This window comes from Panthera onca, chromosome B2 (assembly GCF_046562875.1).
Source record: "Panthera onca isolate mPanOnc1 chromosome B2, mPanOnc1 haplotype 2, whole genome shotgun sequence".
In the NCBI taxonomy this organism is placed as follows: Eukaryota; Metazoa; Chordata; class Mammalia; order Carnivora; family Felidae; genus Panthera; species Panthera onca.
In genome coordinates this window covers 40,754,425-40,776,928 of record NC_138343.1, presented here as the reverse complement: position 1 = coordinate 40,776,928, position 22,504 = coordinate 40,754,425, and the positions used below count along the sequence as shown (strand labels likewise).

The following is a 22,504-nucleotide window of genomic DNA, read 5'->3' as shown; positions in this document are numbered from 1 at the left end:
CAATTTTAACATCTGTTGTCACCTCGTCTTTTCAGATGTCACTCTGAACAACCTTCGCCACATCTCTGGGCTGGTGAGAGGCTGCTGGCAGCATCAGAGTGTGGATGGTGGCTGGGGGGTGCCCAGCCAGACCAGATGGTCCCCGTCTACCTTCTAGCTCTGTTAGTTACTCTGCAAGCTCACTGGCTGTGGAATGTTAGGCAAATGACTTAGCCAAAGCACTGGTTTCCTCGTTTGGGGCCAGGAAAGCCACAGCACTCACTAGGTGTGATCGCGCGTGGAAAGCGCACCAGATGCCAAGTGCTGTAGTATCTGTGCCTTTTAAACTATGCTGGGAAAATGTAATTCCCTGAGGTTTTTTTCTCTCTGAATTAGTAGCTGTGACCTGCAGAGTTTTAAAAAAAACAACTATGCGTGGTAGCAGCGTTTTTACCATGGCATCTTCTAGAAGCAGGCATCTGTATTTGTTAAGCATCGCTTGGGTCCTTTTTAGGAGCTGAGTGGCAACTGTTTCAAATTCATTGTCGACTTAAAAAAAAAAAAGGAGAGAAAGAGAGAAAATGGTAAGACGGTGCAAATCACCACTAGGGCTTTTCTTTCTTAGGCCCGAAATGCATTACTCTTCCATTGCTCAAATCTGTCTTTTCTGTGACAGTTTTCTCTTCCTAGATTAGCTTTCCTTGTTTAAACAAGCTTCTGCGCTGCTTTTCTCACGGTCCATTGTTATGTGATCAAGCAAGTCATTTCAATACTAGCTTATGTTAACTTAAATCAGGAAGCCAAGAGCATAACGCTTTTAACATCACCTATAAAGGAAAACCACGTAACACAGACGTGCAATAAATATCAATGAACAGAGAATGATCTGCTGGTCTAGGTGGCCATACCCCCTCTCCCTTCAATGGTATGAAAGACAAAAACAGTTGAAACAACGCAGTCCTGCTGTCTGGGGTGGGCCGACTGGTTTTTATGTGAGGACACAAACTAGTTCATGATATCCTGCAGGTCATGGTGCAGTGGCTCTGGCCTTTGCCTGCCGGTCTCCAAAGGTTTCACATTTTCTAATCACTCCGAGTCTTCATATCCCTGTATAATGCGGGATCTGGACCCTATTCCCGGGAACTCCCAGGGAAGCTCCCAGGGGACTGACAGGGACACCACTGTACTCAGATCAGAGACCCCAGCCAGGGAAGCAAGACCAGTGGCAGCACAGGGAGGCATTCAAGCAGTAGAAGGGAACTACCAGAGTCCAGGCTTGGGGACGGTGGTGGGAAGGGTGGGGGGGAGGGCGGGCCCAACTCCGTTGTGCATCTGTGAGAGGCATCGGAATGGCGGGGTTCCAGGTTGGTAATGGGGCTCCCAGCCTTAATCTTTTTTGCCAGTTTCTTGACATACAGCAATGCCCTAGACTCACTTTGGAACCTTGAAGAATGCTTGTGAGGGCTAAAGTATCTCTAATTCATAAAACTGGTAGTAGCAGCTAAGGGTATGCAATCTGCCTCAATACAAGAAATCACTGGCTAGAGTACCTGCTTCCGAGCCATCCCGCCTGCAGCCAGTACTCCAGACAATGCTTTGGACTCACTGCCCCCAAATCTGTCAATAAAATACTCTGACATCTGCATATCCCTTCACAGAATATTGAGAAGAGTAAGTCACATAACCCTAAACATGGACCGGGAGATTGAGTAAATTGGGAACAAGTTAGGTCTGTGATTAAAAACACTAACGTGCCTACTGTCTGGGAGCTACGTGGCTCTCACTCTTCTGTGGGGCATCCATAGGATGGTGTCTGGTGTCACAGTGGCACTCTGGGGTTACAGCCTGTTTACCTTTCTTCAAGTCTTCCTCGGTGGGCATGGAGCCCTGGCACACGTGGTAGGAGAGCAGCCTCTGCACCGCATCACTTAGTGATCGGAACTGACTTTTATCAGGTGTCACAGCGTGGGCTTGGTCCCTCTGTAACTGCTGGAGAATGCTTTAAAAGAGAAATTGCCCATGTCAGTGGAGATCCATGGTAGGAAACCTAATTGCGATTTGCATGCAAAGAAATTAAGACCTACAGGAATGTTATTATTCACAGTATGGCAGCTCTGTTTTTTTACTTCATAGGCGTTTACCAAACCATGCTTCTCCTCAGAGACCCTTCAGCCAATCGAAGGGTATGTGGTATGCTGGAAAGACCAAGAACTATTCTTCTTAAGAACAAAAGAGCCAACGGTAGACTCAAACTATATATGATACGCAGCTGACCCTTCAGCAACATGGGAGGCTGGGGGCACTGACTCCCCGCAGAGTCAGAAACCCACAGAGAACTTGACTTTCCCCAAACTTTACTAATGGCCTCCTGTGGACTGGAAGCCTTACTGATTACACAGTCCACTAATATATAGTTTTTATATTATATGCATTATACAGAGAAAAGAAAACGTTATTAAGAAAATCGTAAGGAACAGAAAATACATCGATAGAAAATACATTTTCTGCATTTATCAGAAAAAATCTGCGTATAAGCGGACCTGCACAGTTCAAATCCGTGATGTTCAAGGGTCACTGTATTTATAGGTCCTAATAGAAACAAACTGTAGGAAATTATTTTCAAAGTACATTAAAAAAATATTATATACATTATATATATATACACACACACACACACACACATTGTATACACACACACACACACATACACACACACACACACACACACACACACACACACACACACACACACACACACATATATATATATATATATATATATATATATATATATATATACATTATAACCTGACTTCTGTTGTATATTTATTGAAGGTTAGGAACCTAGAGAAATGGTCAAAATGAGTCATTTCCAAGGGTCACTTACAAAGCTCCTTTAGTTAGTTGTTTTGTAGCAGGCCGCTTTTGTCCTCCTGAATGACTATCCACCTAAAGACAAAACATACCTCTTATTACTCCCTTTCGTAGAAACAATAAGCAGAATGTAGTTACACATAGTTATGTTACAGATATTTTCAATTCCCTATCCAGAGCATATTCTTTTTTAAGTTTAAGTTTATTCATTTATTTTGAGAGAGACAGAGAGAGCGCACAAGCATGAGAGATGGAGAGAGAATCCCAAGCAGGCTGTGCACTGTCAGCACAGAGCCAACGTGGGGCTCGAACTCACAGACTGTGAGATCATGACCTGAGCTGAAATCAAGAGCTGGATGCTTAACCAACTGAGCCACCCAAACACCCCTTTGTTTTGATTTTAATTAAAAACCTTTGTTTTAATTTTTTATTTTACAGAGAAAGAGTGTGTGAGTCGGGGAGAGGGGCAGAGGGAGAGACAGAGTCTTAAGCAGACTCCACGTTCAGCGCAGAGCCCGATGTGGGACTCAATCCCAACACCTTAGGACCATGACCTGAGCTGAAATCAAGAGTCTAACGCTCAACTGCCTGAGCCACCAGGTGCCCCTCAAGAGCATATTCTAAGAATGGGGACTGTACCCCGCTAAAAAAATAAAACAAGCCAGTCCACAGACCCATGTAGCAAAGTCACACTGTGTCAAGATTATGGAAAGCTGTACTATCAGTTCCCTGGAAGGGATTGTATTTAAAGCCTGAATCTCCAACTCTATAAATGCATCATTAGATTTGTGAAGTATATTTGTGGGTACCAACTCCATGAACATCTGAAAATCCCTTAGCTATTACAGTCAAGGTGTGTGATTTAGTAGGTAATTTCTCTCTTTTTTTCCTTTAAGTAAACTACACCCCAACATGGGGCTCAAACTTATGACCCTAGATCAAGAGTTGTGAGCTCTACTGACTGAGCCAGCCAGGTGCCCATGGTAGGGCATTTCTTATGTCAATGTTAAGGGAACAAACATGACTTATGTCAGAATCTGAGAACTGAACCAGATCCTTCACGGAGTATTCCAGGCGGGCCCAGACTATAACAAGTTTCATTAAACTATGAATTGGGGTTTGATTGAGAAGAAACTAAGGGCTCAGCAAGCTGAAAACAAAAATATTTTTCCTTCCTTTTTAGATCAGTGGTTGGGTTAAAAGACCACAGAAACAGACTATTTCATATATTCCTGGTTGCTACAGCAGAAAAATAAAAAACTCTTGGTATAACTAAGAGGAACAGATCTACTTCAGTTATGATAATGAGTGACACCACTGAATAGTAAACTACATGTTTTTAGTGCCTACTATGTATCGGCTACTAGTATATTATTATGGTTATCATTATTGTTTTAATGTTTATTTTTGAGAGAAGGAGAACGTGAGCGGGGAAGGGGCAGAGAGAGGGGGACAGAGGATCCGAGGGTCCCCATTGACAGCAGTGAGCCCAGTGCGGGGCTCGAACTCACAAACTGTGAGATCACGACCTGAGCCAAAGTCGGATGCTCAACCGACTGAGCCGCCCAGGAGCCCCAGCTTCCAGTCTATTATTAATTCATGAGGAAATGACAGTGCTGTAATGTGAGAAATAGAATAGACACATGAACCCCATAAACATTAACAGAACACAGCCTGGCCTGTCGGAAAGGTCTTCAGTGACCAAGCACACTTTTGTGTGTAGATGATACCAGGCGGCAACCACCAAGCGGGAGATGACACAACTACATTTCCTCCCAATTATGCTCAACCTTAGGAAGAAGCTATGCAAATTGTCCTCTACCTGCACAGCTGGCTGGCCAGGAGATGATCCAACTACCTTTTCCTGCTGTGGCTGTGCGGTTCCTAAGGACACCGGTATAACTTTGCTTCCAGAATCCTGCCCTATTAGAATGAACACATAAGACAACAGAAACAGTCAATCGGGCCCCTTATATCACCCCTAGAGGCCAATGGATGTGGGTTACTGAATGTTCTGAGAAGGATTTCTTTATCATGAATGCTTGCTCTGAGGAAGGACGGTGGGAAGTACACTTATCTACAGAAGCCCTAGCGGCAGATGTCAGGATTAGTAAAGACTACGTGGTAATAAATAGAAAGTAGATACATAAATCAATGGGAATAAATAAAAGCTGCCAGTGCTACAGTTTCGAATTATCGAAGGTCTGAGGAACAGGCCTCGAGCCAGTCACTACGGCAGTATTACTGGACAGCCAGCCAGGATTACGACACCCCAAAATGCTCACGAACGATGTAAGGGATGGGAGGCCCAAGCAGGAGGCTGATTACAAGTGTTCCTGCTTTTGTCTTTTTCAGTATTTACTGAGCAGTGCAGGTATTCAAAACTTTAGAAGGAACGGAAGACATAGCCCACAATATTTTTAGTCTTGGCGGGGGGGGGGGGGGGGGGGATTCCAAATATATATAAATAAAATGACATGAGGATAGTTACAGAGTCCCTTGTGCCATAGGACACTGGACTTTGTTGTTTCCGAGCAGCACATTTCCCCCCAAATTAAGTGCGTCATAATTTAATTAGAAGTGCGTTTTGTTTTTCTTTCTTAGTAGTGTATAAAATGAAAGTGGGGATTGCAACATGGTTTATCATTCGGGGGGGAAAGGAGGCAGAAGGAACGGTCAGGGTGGGGAGGAGGCTGAATGGGAAGGGCTACATGCAGGGTGAGGGGTGGGAAGAGAGTGTCCTCTGGATTTGGGGAGACAGGGGACGGCTGAGGGGAGATTACTGTGAAGGCTCCTGACCTGGCAGTGCGGTGTTCAGGAGGCCAGGGATCTGTGCTTGCCTCAGGCCATCTGTGGTCTTGGAAGCGGATATGGGGGAAGTCTGATTCAAACCTTTTTTCTGAGCCTGCGAAAAATATTGCCAAGAGGAAAAGTTAATTTCGTGACTAAAGGCTGTAACAGATTCCTCAAAACACCAATTAGGCCAGTTAATGCCTACCCGGCATCACCGTCAGGTTAGATTACAAAACAAAAGCAGAGTTTTCCGTCACTCTCCTACCACGCTGGGAGGACCGCAAGCAGCGCCCTTTAAAACGCTACAGGCGAGCCGAATTTTCTCAGTGCCATTCACGGGGATGCTGAGTTGATGCCAGACTGCTTTCTTGCCCCGGGACTGTGGTGCCCAGACACAAAGGCAGAGCCAGAAGCTCACTTTCTATCCGCAGTAATTTTCTAGCCTGCAGGGACTATGATCCCAACTACCAGAACCTAGGGGGGCGGGGTGCTGCACGGACTCTGAGCACCTGGTCAGGGTCCAAGCGCCAGCCCCAAACCTACTGTGAGCACGCACTGCTGTGTAGATGATCTAGAGTACGTGTCACCCCTGCCACCGGTACGTCTCCCGTTCACATCATGTCAACATCAGGGTGATGTGCTTCTTTTCTATAAATGAGGACATGAACTGGATGAAGTTTAGGGACTGACAAGTTCCTTGTAGCTCTAAAAAGATCTGTTATCTCTATGATCCATTTAAAGGAAGATGATAAAGGGCTTTTAAATTACTCTCAATTTTTGGGGCGCCTGGGTGGCTCAGTCGGTTAAGCGTCCGACTTCGGCTCAGGTCATGATCTCACGGTCCGTGAGTTCGAGCCCCGCGTCGGGCTCTGTGCTGACAGCTCAGAGCCTGGAGCCTGTTTCAGATTCTGTGTCTCCCTCTCTCTGACCCTCCCCCGTTCATGCTCTGTCTCTCTCTGTCTCAAAAATAAATAAACGTTAAAAAAAAAAAATTAAAAAAAAATAAATTGCTCTCAATTTTTAACCTTCTGTGTCATTACTGCTTCATAGTGCAATAAGTTTTCAGAGTTTTTTCTTCAGTTTTATATTTTCTATTCTATCAGTGGATTGAGAATTTAGTGCAGCCATCCCCACGGGGGACTTAAACTATGACCTTGGCCTGATTAAAATGTTCCCACCAACCATTCATGTGTGGGCACTCACACAGTCTTTAGCAATGCCTGACCATTGGCCAAGTAAGTTCATGCTGACATTTCTATTCTAAGCGATCAATTATCTATTTGGTTCTCTCTTCTAATACAAAAATGGAGAGGGATTTCTTTTTAGAGCTATACATCCTTTTTGTGTCCTTAGTGTTTATTTATTTATTTTTGGGTGACAGAGAGAGAGAGAGAGAGAGAGAGAGAGAGAGGGAGGGAGGGAAGGAGGGGCAGAGAGAGAGAGAGAGAGAGAGAGAGAGAGAGAGAGAGAATCCCAAGCAGGCTCCGCACTGTCAGCACAGAGCCTGACGCAGGGCTTGAACTCACGAACACTGACATCATGACCTGAGCTGAAGTCAGATGCTTAACTGACTGAGCCACCCAGGTGCCCTGAGAGAGATGTGACATCACCCCAGAAGGAAGAGGTCACTACAAAGTTGGAAATGGTCACCTTGCTCATCCTTCCATTAGCAGGGAAGGTCAGACCCACACCATTCTATGCAGACAGCTAATACATTTTTAGTAACAAAACCCGGAGGGGAAATTTTCCAGTGTTCACAGCATTTCACCTAGAACATAACTCTGCTCTCCTAGTGTTGGTAGCTGTCCACACGGAGGACACTGGGGTTGCGGGGAGGTCTGGGGAAAACGGTGAGGACCCTCTCAGATATTTCCAGGGGATGAACACTAAGGGCCACCTTGAATAAAAAACAAACAGATAAAAGTTGGGAAAATGTGGCTTCACAGGGCAAGGCTATATACTACGTGGAACTCTGAACTAACCAGACCACCAAGAATAGATGGACCAGAGTGAATATGTTCCAGTGACCGCAGTCCTTACAGTAGTGCTGTTAATACACAGTTTGGGAATTTTTCCCAATGTGCCTAGTTCGCACGAAACAGAAGAATGTCAGTCATCCTTACTGCTTTAGAGTATACAACTTTTTTTTTTTTAATAAAAATGGCATTACCCAGCCTGATCTTCCACCTTACTTATCAGACATGACCTAAAATGATTCACAGTTACTAAACAGATGAACGAAACAAAATTCCTACAGCAGCACCTGGGCGGCTCAGTGGGTTAAACATCTGACTCTCGACTTCCGCTCAGGTCCTGATCTCATGGTTCGTGAGATTGAGCCCTACATCGGGCTCTGCACTGGCAGCTTGGAGCCTGCTTGGGATTCTCTCTTTCTGCCCCTCCTCTGCTCATGTGCTCTCTCTCAAAATAAATAAATACACATTAAAAAACAAACAAACAACCCCCCTGCATACATAAGCGATAAAACTATACAGCAAAGCAAGAAAGAGATCACCAGGAAAGTCAGGAGAAGGGCTGTGGTTCGGAAGGCATATAGAGGGGGCTGGTTTCTGGGGCTACTTGGCAATATTCTATTTCTTGAGTGGTTATGTGGATGGGAATTTGCTTTTGAATTCTTTGTTAACTGTTCGATCATGTCTTCCACATTTTTTTCTAAATGTGTGCTCTTTCACAACACAGAAGAGTGAAAGGGAAAAAAACCCAGAACAACCTCATGTCCAAGCCTGAAAATGAAAGTACTGTTGTGTCTAAAAACAAGGAAACTGAGGCGCCTGGGTGGCTCAGTCGGTTAAGCAGCCGACTTCGGCTCAGGTCATGATCTCGCGGTCCATGAGTTCGAGCCCCGCGTCGGGCTCTGTGCTGACAGCTCGGAGCCTGGAGCCTGCTTCGGATTCTGTGTCTCCCTCTCTCTGACCCTCCCCCGTTCATGCTCTGTCTCCCTCTGTCTCAAAAATAAATAAATGTTAAAAAAAAAATTAAAAAAAAAACAAAAACAAGGAAACTGTCTGAAGGGGACCCTCTCGTTTGAGCACATGTTGGAGTGTTTTGTAGTCCCCTTGCCCACCTGTGTGGGTGCCAAGCATTGGCATCAGTGCGTTTTCATCTTACCCCTGCCTGTGTCCTCAAGTACGCCTTCCCTCGGGAGGAGGACGGTCACTCCAGTTATCCCACTGTGGGGTAATTGCACAGGTTGGGCTGGGGCGGGTAGGGCCAGGGTGGTGTTAGAGTCAGAATGCATGGGGGGAGCCTGGCCTGGGCCCTGCAGTGGCATAACCTCAGTCCAGCTGGTCTGTATGTTCGGAAAGCTCTGTGCCTTAGGGACCACTCTGTCTCCAGAAGTTAGCTGCCCGCTCCCAGTCTACATATTTTCAGGGCCGGACTTTGGTCTGTCTGGGTCACTGCTGTATTCCTGGCACCAGAACGGGGCCGGCACCACAGTGAGCGCACAGCAAACAGTTATTCAGTAAACTGTGTGAATGAATTCCACTGCAGTGCACGTCACGGGGGTCCGTCCCTCCTCCCAGCCCACCCCCCAACCCCTCAGGATCCATCACTTCTCTCCTGTTCCCCAAAACTTCAGGTTGCCCACAACTGACCATCTTTTCCAGAAGTGAAATTTACCACCTGTCCTGTTTCCTGAACTCTTAGAGAAGCCTTGCTCTTTAAATACATTTTCTTGACAAACAGACTGTTTAAGGATACTTTGTTGAGAATTTGGCTCTAAGAAATCTGCTAACATCAGTATACATTTTAATGCTTTAGATCCTATGGATTATCTTTGATATCATGTAAACATACAGAAGAACCCCAACAAATCAAAATATTTGATATGTCAACCTTCCCTTCTGGGGTATACTTTGAAAGAAACCAATTACAACCTAGCAAGACAATATTCACCTAACAACAGGCATTTACTGAATGAGGGAGACCACTGGGGGGCTCTGTCCAGCCACACTCCCCTCTGGGAGTTGTCCTATTGCCACAGAAACGGGTTGGAGCCAGGAAGGTTGAAGACACAAAGGTGTGTTACCTGCCAGAGGCATCGAGGGTTAAACTTTAGGAAAGGAAGGAGCACTTTTTCTTCCATCTAAAAGTGCCAAGCTTGGGGCCCCTGGGTGGCTTAGTTGGTTGAGCGCCCAACTCTTTTGATTTGGGCTCAGGTCATGATTCCAGGGTTGTGGGATTGAGCCCCATGTCGATCCCACGCTCAGCATGGAGCCTGCTTAAGATTCTTTCTCTCTCCCTCTGCCCCTCCCCTGCTCTTTCTGTAATAAAAATTTTTTAAATAAAATAAAAGTGCCAATCCTGCCAATGGAGCAGTTTATCCACCCAGAGGGGTACCTTTTTCTATTTTGGCTCAGAGGGGCACTTTTTCTTAATTTGAACAAAGGTCCTGTATACAGCAGTAGAGGCCCTGTATGGTCACTTCGTGTCACCCATGGCCCTGCTCCTCTGGCTATGGCTTACTGAGCCACAGTGGGTCATTAAGCTTCTGCTGGGAATTTTGAGTGGTGGTGGGGAATGGATACCCAAAGGCAGTGGCTCTCAAATGCAGGTTTATAGACTAGCTGCATCAAGATCACCTGGGGAGCTTCTGAAATACCAAGTTTCTGGGTTCTAGCCACAAGATTCAGAAATCCAATGTGGGCTTAGGAATTTAAAATTCTTCTCTGTCTCAAAAATAAATAAACGTTAAAAAAAAAAAAAAAAAGGGGGCGCCTGGGTGGCTCAGTCGGTTGAGCGTCCAACTTCAGCTCAGGTCACGATCTTGCGGTCCGTGAGTTCGAGCCCCATGTCGGGCTCTGGGCTGATGGCTCAGAGCCTGGAGCCTGCTTCCGATTCTGTGTCCCCCTCTCTCTCTGCCCCTCCCCCGTTCATGCTCTGTCTCTCTCTGTCTCAAAAATAAATAAATGTTAAAAAAAAAAAATAAAAAAAAAAAAAAAAAAAAAAGGGGCGCCTGGGTGGCTCAGTCGGTTAAGCGTCCGACTTTGGCTCAGGTCACGATCTCACAGTTCGTGAGTTCGAGCCCCACGTCGGGCTCTGTGCTGACAGCTCAGAGCCTGGAGCCTGTTTCAGATTCTGTGTCTCCCTCTCTCTGTCCCTCCCCCGTTCATGCTCTGTCTCTCTCTGTCTCAAAAATAAATAAACGTTAAAAAAAAAAAGGATTTAAAATTCTTGTATTTATTTATTTATTTATTTAATGTTTATTCATTTTTGAGAGAGAGAGACACAGAGGATGAGTGGGGAGGGGCAGAGAGAGAGAGGGAGACACAGAATCCGAAGCAGGCTCCAGGCTCTGAGCTGTCAGCACAGAGCCCAACGCGGGGTTTGAACTCACAAACTGTGAGATCACTGCCTGAGCCAAAGCCTGACGCTCAAGTGACTGAGCCACCCAGGCACCCCAGGAATTTAAAATTCCAAAAAGCTCTCTTGATTCTTAGGCACTGCTAAGTTTTGGAAACCACTGCATTTGCATCGGAAGCCGGCCTGAGGTGGCCATTTTGGTGGAGAAGAGTGAGAGAGAACAATGAAGGACAGATAAAAGGCCACGCTATCTTGAACAGGCTGAGGGAACAGCAGAAGCCTGATTTCTGACCTTATAAGGAGCTACACTGGACTTCCTGAATGTTCTCCTTTTTTGCTAAATGTGTTAGGGTGAGTTTGTTCGTTTTTTAGAAAATTTTTTAATGTTTTTAATGAGAGAGAGAGAGAGAGAGAGAGAGAGAGAGAGAGAGACAGTGCTTGAGTGGGGGAGGGGTAGAGAGAGGTGGGGAGACACAGAATCCGAAGCAGGCTCCAGGCTCCAAGCTGTCAGCACAGAGCCCGATGTGGGGCTCGAACCCACAAACCGTGAGATCATGACCTGAGCCGAAGTCGGACGCTCAACCGACTGAGCCACCCAGGCGTATGGTGAGTTTCTGAGAGTTGCAACCCAAAGTACCTCGATGAAGGCACCTGGGCGTCGGCTGTGTACAGGGCACCATGGTCAACCACAGAGAAGGCGGCCGAAGGACACCAACACGGTCTCTGACCTCTGGGAAGTTCACCATCCAGAACTAACCCAGACCTACCCCAACACGGCTCATCAGCATACTGTAATTATGGCCTCTATCCTCAACTGGGCCCTCACGCCTGTGTGGTCCTTTCTTTCTCCCAGCCAGCACCTTTGCTCATTTTCCACTCAACGCTATTTCACTGTCTTCAAACCCGTAAGCCAGGTGCAAATGCGTTCAACTCTACCACCACAGCTACACCCTTCCCTGCATCCCCACTCGACCTTTCCTTGCTTCTGTTGTTACAATGGCACAGGCATCCCTCCTCTTTACTACAAAGAATCCCACCAGTGCCCTGGAAGTCATGTCCATCTCCTTCCCATCCAGCTTTGAGAAAAAAAGCTCAAGCCTTTCCCGTATCCTAAAAAACGAATTCCCTCGGCCCTACATCCTGCAGCTTCAGTTACCTTCATCTTTCTGAATGTTATGTGTGCTCATGACCACACCTTCCAGTCTCTCCCTGGTCTATTTCAATCTTTCTGGCTTCCACAACCGACACTCCATGGAAACAAGTCTTACCAAGGTCAGCAGCTGCCTCCTCATTGCTAATGTTGTCAGAAACATCCCAATCCTTACCTCCACTGGCTTCTCAGTGATGCTTCACTCTGTAGACCTCTGTCCTCCTGCCTGTAACATTCTCTTTTCTTAGCGTCCAGAATGCTGGACCCTATTGGTTCCTCCTCTCTGGAATCTTCTGAGTCTCATCTGTGGACTCTTCTTTCTCCTAATCTCCTAAGTAGCAAGGTGCCATGGGTTCTCTTCTGGCCACTTTTTCTTTATTCACACATTCACCCTGATCCATTTCATCCACTTCTACCACTTCACTTACAATGGATATGGTGGTCAGTCTCATTTGCGTCCACATTTTGGTCCTGTGCTTTGGTATAGATAGCTGTTTATCATACACTTTGGTTGTCCTACAGGTTTTCAGGCTTGGCAAACATACCCTACACTGAACTCATAATTTCCCTTCAAACCACAACTCCTTCTCATGTTCTCTATCTCAGTGTACCTGGTGTCACTGTCCAGAGTGTCATTCTTATCTCTCTGCTATAGCCAGTCAATCAGAAGGTCTAACCTAAGTGTCTTCAAACTACTCCATTCCCACAATCTCTAGTGCCACCAGGCTAGTGTAGGTCTTCAGTATTTCATGCTTAGATTATGACACCAGCTCCTTAACGTGCCAGATAAAGGTCCTGTATGATTTGGTCCTTGCTCACCTTTCCTGCCTAAATCTGCTGTATCTCATCTGAACTTGCTTTGCTGTCTCCTCAGTATCACGGTCTCTTCTCTCCCTAGGCTTTTGCACTGCTGTTCCCACTGCTGGAACATTCTTCGCTCAGGCCCTTGCTACCTGGGTTAACTCTTCCTTCCCTTAGTAGGTCTCCGTCAGAAGTCACTATCTCAAGGAAACCTTCCCCAACCATCCCATCTGGGTTAGAGGTGTCTTTCTTGAGCCTGGAGCTCTGGATTACTTACTTTTTAAAAATTTTTTAATGTGGTTTTTTTTTTTTTTTTTATGAAAGAGAGAGACAGAGCATAAGCAGGGGAGGAGCAGAGAGAGAGGGAGACCCAGAATCCGAAGCAGGCTCCAGGCTCTGAGCTGTCAGCACAGAGCCAACGTGGGGCTCAAACTCATGAACCGTGAGATCATGGCCTGAACTGAAGTTGGACACTCAACCAGCTGAGCCACCCAGGCAGTCTGGTAGACAGGTAATCTGGTATATTACTTCTACCGGAGTGTCTAAAACAGTGCTCTGTGGCTGTCAGCTTATCTGTCTGCCTCCTGCTCTGCAACTGACTGGTGTAGCCGTGGGAGGTTCTAAAATACTGTTGAAGGCAGGAATGAAGGAAGGAAGGGAGGAAGGAAAGAAGGAAACATTTAACACAGTAAGTGATTATGCACCCGTTGAGCAGTATGAACGAAAAGTGCAGAGAAGAGATCTGGGGACACTGGAAAAAGGCTTCACTCTTTTAGGGGCTTTGGGTGGGGGCCTGAAGGACAGGATGCATTTCTACCTGTTAGGAAAGCGTGTGTAATGAATGCCCATGTCAGTAAAGACATGGGGCTCACAATGAGTCTGGCCAGTCAGGGAGGTGGGGAGGAGGGGTCAGCCTCACTAAAATGGAGGGTTTTCGACTAGAGAAGCTTAACTAATGGCCAGGGGGTTGTATTTTCTCCTGTGGCGATGGGGAGTCTCAGGTCACCAAGCAAATGTTTTAGGAAGATTACTGTGGTGGAAATCTGCCTTTAGGAAGAGGCAGAAGGCAAATCAATCACCCAGATAATTGCTACATTTGTCCACGTATTAGGGTCAGATTGGGCCTTGGAAATCATCTAAACTCAGTGGTTCTCCACCCTGGTTGCTCTTTAGAATCACTTGGGGAGCTTTTGAAAAATGCTGATGCTTAGAGTCCTTTCTCCAGACCGTTTAAACCAGAATTTATGGAGGAGAGGCCCGGGCATCCATATTTTTAAAAAGCTCCCCAGGTGATTTGATTGCATAGCTAGGGTTCCTCATTTTAGAGAAGAGAAAATTAGGGCTCAGAGAGTTTAAGATGCAAACTTAGTTCACAAAACCCATCCCTGGCAGAGAAGGACCTACAAGCAAGCTCTGACTGCTAATCCAACTCTTGTTTTCCCCATTATATTGCAGTCCCTCTTAAAGTCTAGTTCAGGGCAAGGATGCAGAAAAGGAGAGAAACAGAAAAGAGTACAGTATAGCCAGCTAGCAGGTACAGTCTGCTTCTCTAAGCAATTTGGCCATGCTCTGAACCTCTATCTTCTAGACTGTGAAGTGGAAACAGTATCTACTTGTAGCCCCAAGGTAAGGATTATCACTAATATGGAGAGCCCCTGGCATGTACCAGTTGTCAACAATATGATCGTTATTTTTGTTACTATTGGAAAGAATAGATATGAGACCTTCAAAGACCAATCTGTAGGATTTAGTCATTAAAAGTATAGAAGGAGAGGAAAAAACACCTAGATTTTGAAGTCTGGGTGTCTGAAAATCCAGTGGTTCCACAGTAAGGTTATCAGGCTGAGCTGGAGGGAAAGGAAAGCAGGGAGGGGCAGGGAGGGATGGGGGGGGGGGGGGGGGGCTGGGTGGTCACTATGGCAACCAACACCCGCAAGCATGGTGGGTGCTGCCCTGGAAGAATTTACAAGCTACTAAATCTGCTAGTGATCTGCGGAGATTTGGACTTAAATTAACATGTTTACTTGTGTTTGGCAGGTTAAACTGTTGTAAACTGCCTCCTTTAATCACTGACTTTTGAATATTAATCTGTTTACAAGAAAGTTTAAATCCTGTAAATTATTCTCTGCATTCAGGGATTTCAGTTGACAGGACTCTTTGGAGAAATGGCTGATTCTAGGTCTGAGATAATAGGTTTAGGTAATCGGAAGACATGCCCACAGCGTCTTGGGCCACGAAATTCTCAAAGTAGATGCGGCCGTGTCGAAAGTATAGAAGCCGTCTTTAGCAGGCCTCCACTGACCACATTTGGGACACTTTAGGCATCAAAAAGAAAAATAATGAAAGCAACAGAATGCAACATTAACTACAAAAAGAATGCATGATCTTTTAGAGACAGGCACTAAACTATCACAGATGAATTTCTATGTCTGGATTAGCCTCACAATGATGTTGGGCAGGGGGTGGGGGAATTTAGCTGGGGATGGATGAACAAGCACAGCCATGAGTTGGTAAGCACTGAAGCTAATTGTGCACAGGGGCTCACTGCACTATTTTGTTTACTTTTGTTCATGTTTAAAATCCCCCATAATAAAATGTTTAAAAATGAATGCAACTCCCCCCGCCCCAGACAAACTGAGTTCATAGTGTTATTCAGAAAAAGAGAGAGAGAGAGAGAAGGAAAGAAAAAGCTCTTTCTGGAAAAGTCCCAGCCAATAACTATAGATAGGAGAATACAATTAGAAAATCCCCATTTTGCAACCACTGATGTAATTAATATTCCGGTGAGGCTCAGAGTCTCAAATCACTGGATGAGAGACTGGGAAAGAGGATAGTCACAAGGTCCCAAAGCACCATCCTGGAGATCATTTCTGCTTTACAAACGGAAAAAATGTACCTTTGAATACCTGGAGGAGAAAAAACCTAGCAGAAGCCACCTTAGCCAAGTGATCACACCAATAATAGGACAGCTCAACATTCTGTGTCTTGCCGAAACTGTTTAGCCTGACTCTGATCGTGAAGTCACAATCAGAGACCGCCACACTGAGGCCACTCTACAAGACAAATGATCTGGGTTGCTGTGGACTAGAGATGTGACAACAGATGATGTCAGTGCTCTCTGGATTCTGGAATGAAACACTGTTGTAAAGGAAATTATTGGGTCAACTGGAAAAAATCTGATACAACTGCAGTGTATTAATGTTAACTTTTTTGGTTGTGATATTGTGGCTGCGTTGAAGGCGGCCCTTTGTTCTTATTAAATAGCTGGTGAAGTATTCAGGGGTAAGGGGTCATGACATTTGAAACTTTTCAAGATGGTTCAGAGACAAAAGTGTGTGTGTGTGTGTGTGTGTGTGTGTGTGTGTGTGTATGTGGGTGGTATGGGTGTGTGTGTGAGTGTGTATGTAGAGACAGAGAAACACAAGACACACACAGGTGAAGCAAATGTTGCAAAATATAAACAACAGATGAATCTATGTGAATGGGTTCACTGTACTCTTCCAAGTTTTCTGTGGGTTTGGGAAGTTTTCACAATACAAAAGGTGGGGTGGGGACTTAACTTCACTCTACAAGAAACTGGTTACATTGGTTGCCTGCAGGGAACTGGATGGCTGGGGGACAGAAGGAGGGAAATTTTCACTACAGTATATACCTTTCTGTACTTTTTGGATTTTAAACCAAATACATGTATTTTCTATGCTAAAACCAAATAAAATTTATATTTAGAAACTTACTCCTCTGTAGAGTTAACTCTTACAGGATCAAAACTTGCTGAATTAAATTTCCCTAAATAGACAAACATGGAAGGTCCCTGGGAATGGTGTTGTTATTGTTGTTGCTGTTTTTAATATTTATTTATTTAAGTAATTTCTACACCCAACGTGGGGCTTGAACTGACGACCCTGAGATCGAGAGTTGCATGCTTTTCTGACTGAGTCAGCCAGGCGCCCCGGTGTTTTTGTTTATTACAACATTCTATAAAGTAATTTATACAGAAATTTTACACGGAAATTGTAAAGTAAAAAAGAGAGTCACTGTTAAGTGTTCCTGGATGTTCTGGGGGGTTAAAATTTAGATAACACCTCAACATTACTTTTCTAACTATGCGGTCTCCAAGGCTGTGTCCTCCTTACTCCAATACGCCTGATGCAACTGACCTAGTTCCCAATACTTTTTGGCATTAAAGGTCACAAAAAATTACTCTGGAGCTGCCAGTGGAGGCTTCTTGTTACCTCTGGATAACTGAAACTTTTAGGACTCAGACAGACTTTTTTTTTTCCTTATCAAGGCATTATTTGTTACACAGGGGTTAAAGAGAGATCATGCCGTAGCTGATTATGTATCATTAATAACAGCAAACATAAAACAGATCAACACATACTGATATGAAAACAATCCTCAAGTTATGGAATTAAGTAAAACCACCCATGGCGTGTTGCAGAGTTAAGCAGACGTCTGCAGTTATTTGTGCCCGTCCGTATGCGTAGAGGCTCTTTCAGGGAGAATACAGAGAAAGAACCTAGACGCGGTGGCAGGCTTTCGGAGAGAAACTTGGGAACTGGCAGGAAGACTTACTTTTCACTCTCAACTCTCTTGGAACTGTTTTTAAGTTTCTACCAGTTGCATATTTTACTTATTTTTTTTTAAACATTTATTCATTTTTGAGAGACAGAGAGAGACAGAGCGTGAGTGGGGGAGAGGCAGAGAGAGAGGGAGACACAGAATCTGAGGCAGGCTCCAGGCTCTGAGCTGTCAGCACAGAGTCCGATGTGGGGCTCAAACTCATGAACTGGGTGTGAGATCATGACCTGAGCCGAAGTCGGGTGCTTAACCAACTGAGCCACCCAGATGGCCTGCACATTTTACTTATTTTTAAAAATGCATAAATGTTTTGATAAATGCTGTCCAGATATCATGTCTCCTGTGTGGGGCAAGTTTTTAAAACTAGAAGAAAGTGAGAATAATCTATAAATCTACTATCCAGAGAACTGCTGTTAATGTTATATTGTATTTCTTTCTAATGAAATTTCTGGGTGTTTTATAAGCAAGTGTTTTCTGTTTTCTAATTCAACATATTGTCTCTCCCCATCATTTTTCTAAGAGTGAAAACAAATTATTTATTCAATCTTATACATTTATTTAAAAAAAATTTTTTTTTTTTATTTTTTTTTTTAAATTTTTTTTTTTTTCAACATTTTTTATTTATTTTTGGGACAGAGAGAGACAGAGCATGAACGGGGGAGGGGCAGAGAGAGAGGGAGACACAGAATCGGAAACAGGCTCCAGGCTCCGAGCCATCAGCCCAGAGCCCGACGCGGGGCTCGAACTCACGGACCGCGAGATCGTGACCTGGCTGAAGTCGGACGCTTAACCGACTGCGCCACCCAGGCGCCCCCAAAAAAATTTTTTTTAAGTAAGCTCTACACCCAATGTGGGGCTTTAACTAATGACCCTGAGATCAAGTTTCGTATGCTCTACTGACTGAGCTAGCCAGGTGCCCCTCTTTATTGTACATTTAAATGCACGTTTTAAATATTTCAAATTTATTTTTTTATTTTTTATTTTTTATTTTTTTTTTAAATTTTTTTTTTCAACGTTTTTTATTTATTTTGGGGACAGAGAGAGACAGAGCATGAACGGGGGAGGGGCAGAGAGAGAGGGAGACACAGAATCGGAAACAGGCTCCAGGCTCCGAGCCATCAGCCCAGAGCCTGATGCGGGGCTCGAACTCACGGACCGCGAGATCGTGACCTGGCTGAAGTCGGACGCTTAACCGACTGCGCCACCCAGGCGCCCCTAAATATTTCAAATTTAAATGTACACTTAAAAGATTATTTTGTAAGTATTTCCCCAAATCTTTAAGTTATTTTTTGAAAATATTTTATTTTATTTTTTTAAAGATTTTCTTTTTTGGGGGGCGCCTGGGTGGCTCAGTCGGTTAAGCATTCGACTTTGGCTCCGGTCAAGATCTGATGGTCCATGGGTTCAAGCTCCGCATCGGGCTCTGGGCTGATAGCTCAGAGCCTGGAGCCTGTTTCAAAATCTGTGTGCCTCCTCCTTTCTGTTCCTCCCCCACTCACGCTCTGTCTCTCTCTGTTAAAATAAATAAACGTTAAAAAAATTTTTTTAAAAAGATTTTTTCTTTTTTTTCAAGTAATCTCTACACCCAATGTGGGGCTCAAATCTACAACCCTGAGATCAAGAGTCACAAACTCCACCGACTAAGCCAGGCAGGTTCCCCTCGGAAACATTTTAAATAGCTGCATAGTTTTCATCACAGCCAATCATTCTTCTATTATTAGACATTTTTTATTTTATTTTTATTTATTTTTGAGAGAGAGACAGCACGAGCAGGGGAGGGGCAGAGGTGGGGGAATAGAGGATCCAAAGCTGACTCTTTGCTGACTGCAGGAAGCTCGATGTGGGGCTCGAACTCACGAACCCTGAGATCACGACCTGAGCCGAAGTCGGAGACTTAACTGACTGAGCCACCCAGGTGCCCCTAGACATTTGGGTTTTTAGAAAACTTTTTAGCAGCCAAAGTATAGAAGAGTATCTACAGCATGCTATACTTGAATAAGAAGGGAAGGGTGGCGGGCACCTGGGTGGCTCAGTTGGTTGAGTGTCTGACTTTGGCTCAGGTCATGATCTCCCAATTGGTGAGTTTGAGTCCCACATCGGGCTTGCTGCTGTTGGTGTAGAGCCTGCTTTGGATCCTCTGTCTCCCTCTCTCTGCCCCTGCCTTGCTTGCACTCTCTCTCTCTCTCAAAAATAAATAAAAACATTAAAAAAAAGGAAGGGAAATTAGACATAACACATTACATATATCAGCTCATTTGTGTAAAAATAAATGTAGGATAAATAACTAGAAACGAATGAGATCAGTGAATACAGAGGGGGCCGAGAACTGGCCGGAGAGGATGGAGGGGTGGGAGAACGGTGAAGTGAGGTGCTCAAGGTATACTTTCTGCAGAGCCCTGACTTTTGGGGCCATGCTAATGGGTCACACTTTCAAAAGAAATGAAATAGATATAATCAATAAGGGTGGTGGGGAAAGACTCCTACAATTAATAAGAAGGACTATATTTCAAATGAATAGCATAACTACACCAAGGGAGGAGGGAAAAGCACTAACCCAAGTAATTTTAGAACACAGTATTTTGACCATATGCCTTTAGGCTAAAGACAGAACTGTAGACTGATGCTGAAGTCTCATTAGTAGGTTTGTTTTTTCATGGTGGTATGGGGTAGCAATTCTGAAACCATTTTCTGTGTACTCTAGGATTGAGCAAATAGATATACCTATATCTATATATCTGTATCTATATACCTATATCGATATATCTGTATCTATATATCTATATCGATCTATCTATATATCTATACCTACATATCTATATCTACATCTATATCTATATCTATATATCTGTATAGATATATCTATACCTATATATACCTATATATCTATATAGATATATTGTGGAGTTGCCTTTCTCACTGTTAGAAAAGAGGAAACATGGAAGATGTTTGGAAATGGAAAAGAAAGAGAATTGAATAATGAACCCAGTGGTCCTGGATTAGAATAGGAAGTATCAATAGGAGCTCATTGCTTTTAATACAGATTGATATATAAATAGCTACAGATGTTGGGGGTGTGTAAATATATATAAGTCCCAGGTCAGTAGCAATGAACGTGTAGTGCTCAGGTCATAGTTTCTAAATACTGCTCTCCACTAGAAGGAATGAGGCTCCTTAAATGAATGATTGGTTCCAGGGCAGAGTCAGGAAAATAAAAGATAAACACGGAACATCTTGTTTTGCCAGAAATTAAAGAAAGTGCTCAAGGCACAATGGAAATGTGTCAGAAGGACCAGCAGCCAATTTGGAGGGGTGCCCAGTGGCCATCAAAGTAACTTGAGCATCAAGATAAGTGACTACAACAATTTATAACCCACTGAGTAAAATAAGAACCTCTGAGTCCATACTGATATAAACAAACATGTAAGTAAAAGAGGAAAAGGAAATGCTTTCTTAGAGAAGAATGCCAACAATTAATGTAGAACATATGATGGAATCAGAAAATCTCTATTTGGTGGCCATCACAGCAATAGCAGATTCCATAACAATGGATTTGGTCAGGAATTATCAACGGAAACTTAACGTATGTGCAAGTTTGATGAGTGACTGGATACCTACACGGTGTCAAAGTATCTCCTAGAAGAAACTTATTAAGAAGCATCGGACACCATCTTAAGCAAGTGTTCAAAGTTTACACCACCAGGAATGGGACAAATCCACATGATGATGATGTATCATTTCTGCGGCAGTCCTATCAAAAATGTATGACCTAGATCTAATCATGAGGAAACAGCAGAGAAATGTGAATTGAGGGACATTCTACATAAAAATTGGTTTATGGGGTGCCTGGGTGGCTCAGTCGGTTGAGCGGCCGACTTCGGCTCAGGTCACGATCTCACGGTCCGTGAGTTCAAGCCCCGCGTCGGGCTCTGTGCTGACAGCTCAGAGCCTGGAGCCTGTTTCAGATTCTGTGTCTCCCTCTCTCTGACCCTCCCCCGTTCATGCTCTGTCTCTCTCTGTCTCAAAAGTAAATAAACGTAAAAAAAAAAAAATTTTTTTTAAAAATTGGTTTGTACTCTTCAAAAATATCAGGGTCATGAAGGACCAAAAAAGATGGAGAAAATGTTCCAGATTTAAAGACATGATGACACAATTAGACAGTGACCCTGGACCATAAAAACAAAACAAAATAAGTTTTCCCCCTTTCGCCGTAATGGGAGTCTTGGGAAAATCAACTAAATCTGGATAAGGTCTGTAGATTAGGTAAAAATGCTGTACTAATGCTAATTTCCTGGTTTTGATAACTGTACTACCTATGTTTATGTGGGAAAATGTTTCCATTTTTTTCTTTTTTCTAAAATATTTATTTATTTTTGAGAGAGTGTGTGAGTGGGGGAGGAGCAGAGCGTGAGGCAGACACAGAATCTGAAGCAGGCTCCAGGCTCCGAGCTGTCAGCATAGAGCCCGACGCAGGGCTCAAACTCACCAACTGTGAGATCATGACCTGAGCTGAAGTCGGACGCTTAACCGACTGAGCCACCCGGGCGCCCCAAATGTTTCCGTTTTTAGACTGAAGTCCAAAGTATTTAGGGCTAAACAGGCATCATGCCTACAATTTACTCTCAAAATTGTGTGTGTGTGTGTGTGTGTGTGTGTGTATGGGGGGGCAAGGGGAGAGAAAGAGGAGGATAAAACAAATGTAGTAAAAAGTTAACATTTGGGGAATCTTGGTGAAGGGTATATGACAATTCTTTATACTCTTCTTGCAACTTTGACTTTTCTAGAAGTCTGACATTATTTCAAAACACACCCACACACAACCTCTGACACTGAAAGTAATACACTGAATGTCCTTGATCATAAATAATCTTTGTTTCCCTAGGACTCTTAGTGGAATGACTAAGTCAAAGGTATGCAGTTTGAAAACTATCGATGTACCCAGCACGGAGAAGTTTTTGAGTACATCTAAATATGGAGGAGGGGTGCCTGGGTGGCTCAGTCGGT

At 44.2% G+C, this 22,504-nt stretch overlaps 1 protein-coding gene across 5 annotated transcripts in view; it reads right to left on the bottom strand.

Annotated features, from left to right (window-relative positions):
- The window catches only part of BICRAL (BICRA like chromatin remodeling complex associated protein), a 108,960-nt gene that overhangs the window by 7,311 nt on the left and 79,145 nt on the right, over positions 1 to 22,504 (bottom strand). For 4 of the 5 annotated variants that reach the window (XM_060614389.3, XM_060614388.3, XM_081795741.1 and 1 more), the window contains 5 exons: positions 5,653 to 5,758; positions 4,676 to 4,776; positions 2,867 to 2,928; positions 1,833 to 1,978; positions 434 to 528 (listed from right to left, as the gene is read on the bottom strand). In XM_060614389.3, coding sequence (XP_060470372.3) covers positions 434 to 528; positions 1,833 to 1,978; positions 2,867 to 2,928; positions 4,676 to 4,776; positions 5,653 to 5,758 — 510 coding nt within the window. The remainder of the gene's footprint in view (positions 1 to 433; positions 529 to 1,832; positions 1,979 to 2,866; positions 2,929 to 4,675; positions 4,777 to 5,652; positions 5,759 to 22,504) is intronic. The other variant, XM_060614392.3, reaches the window with a different exon arrangement.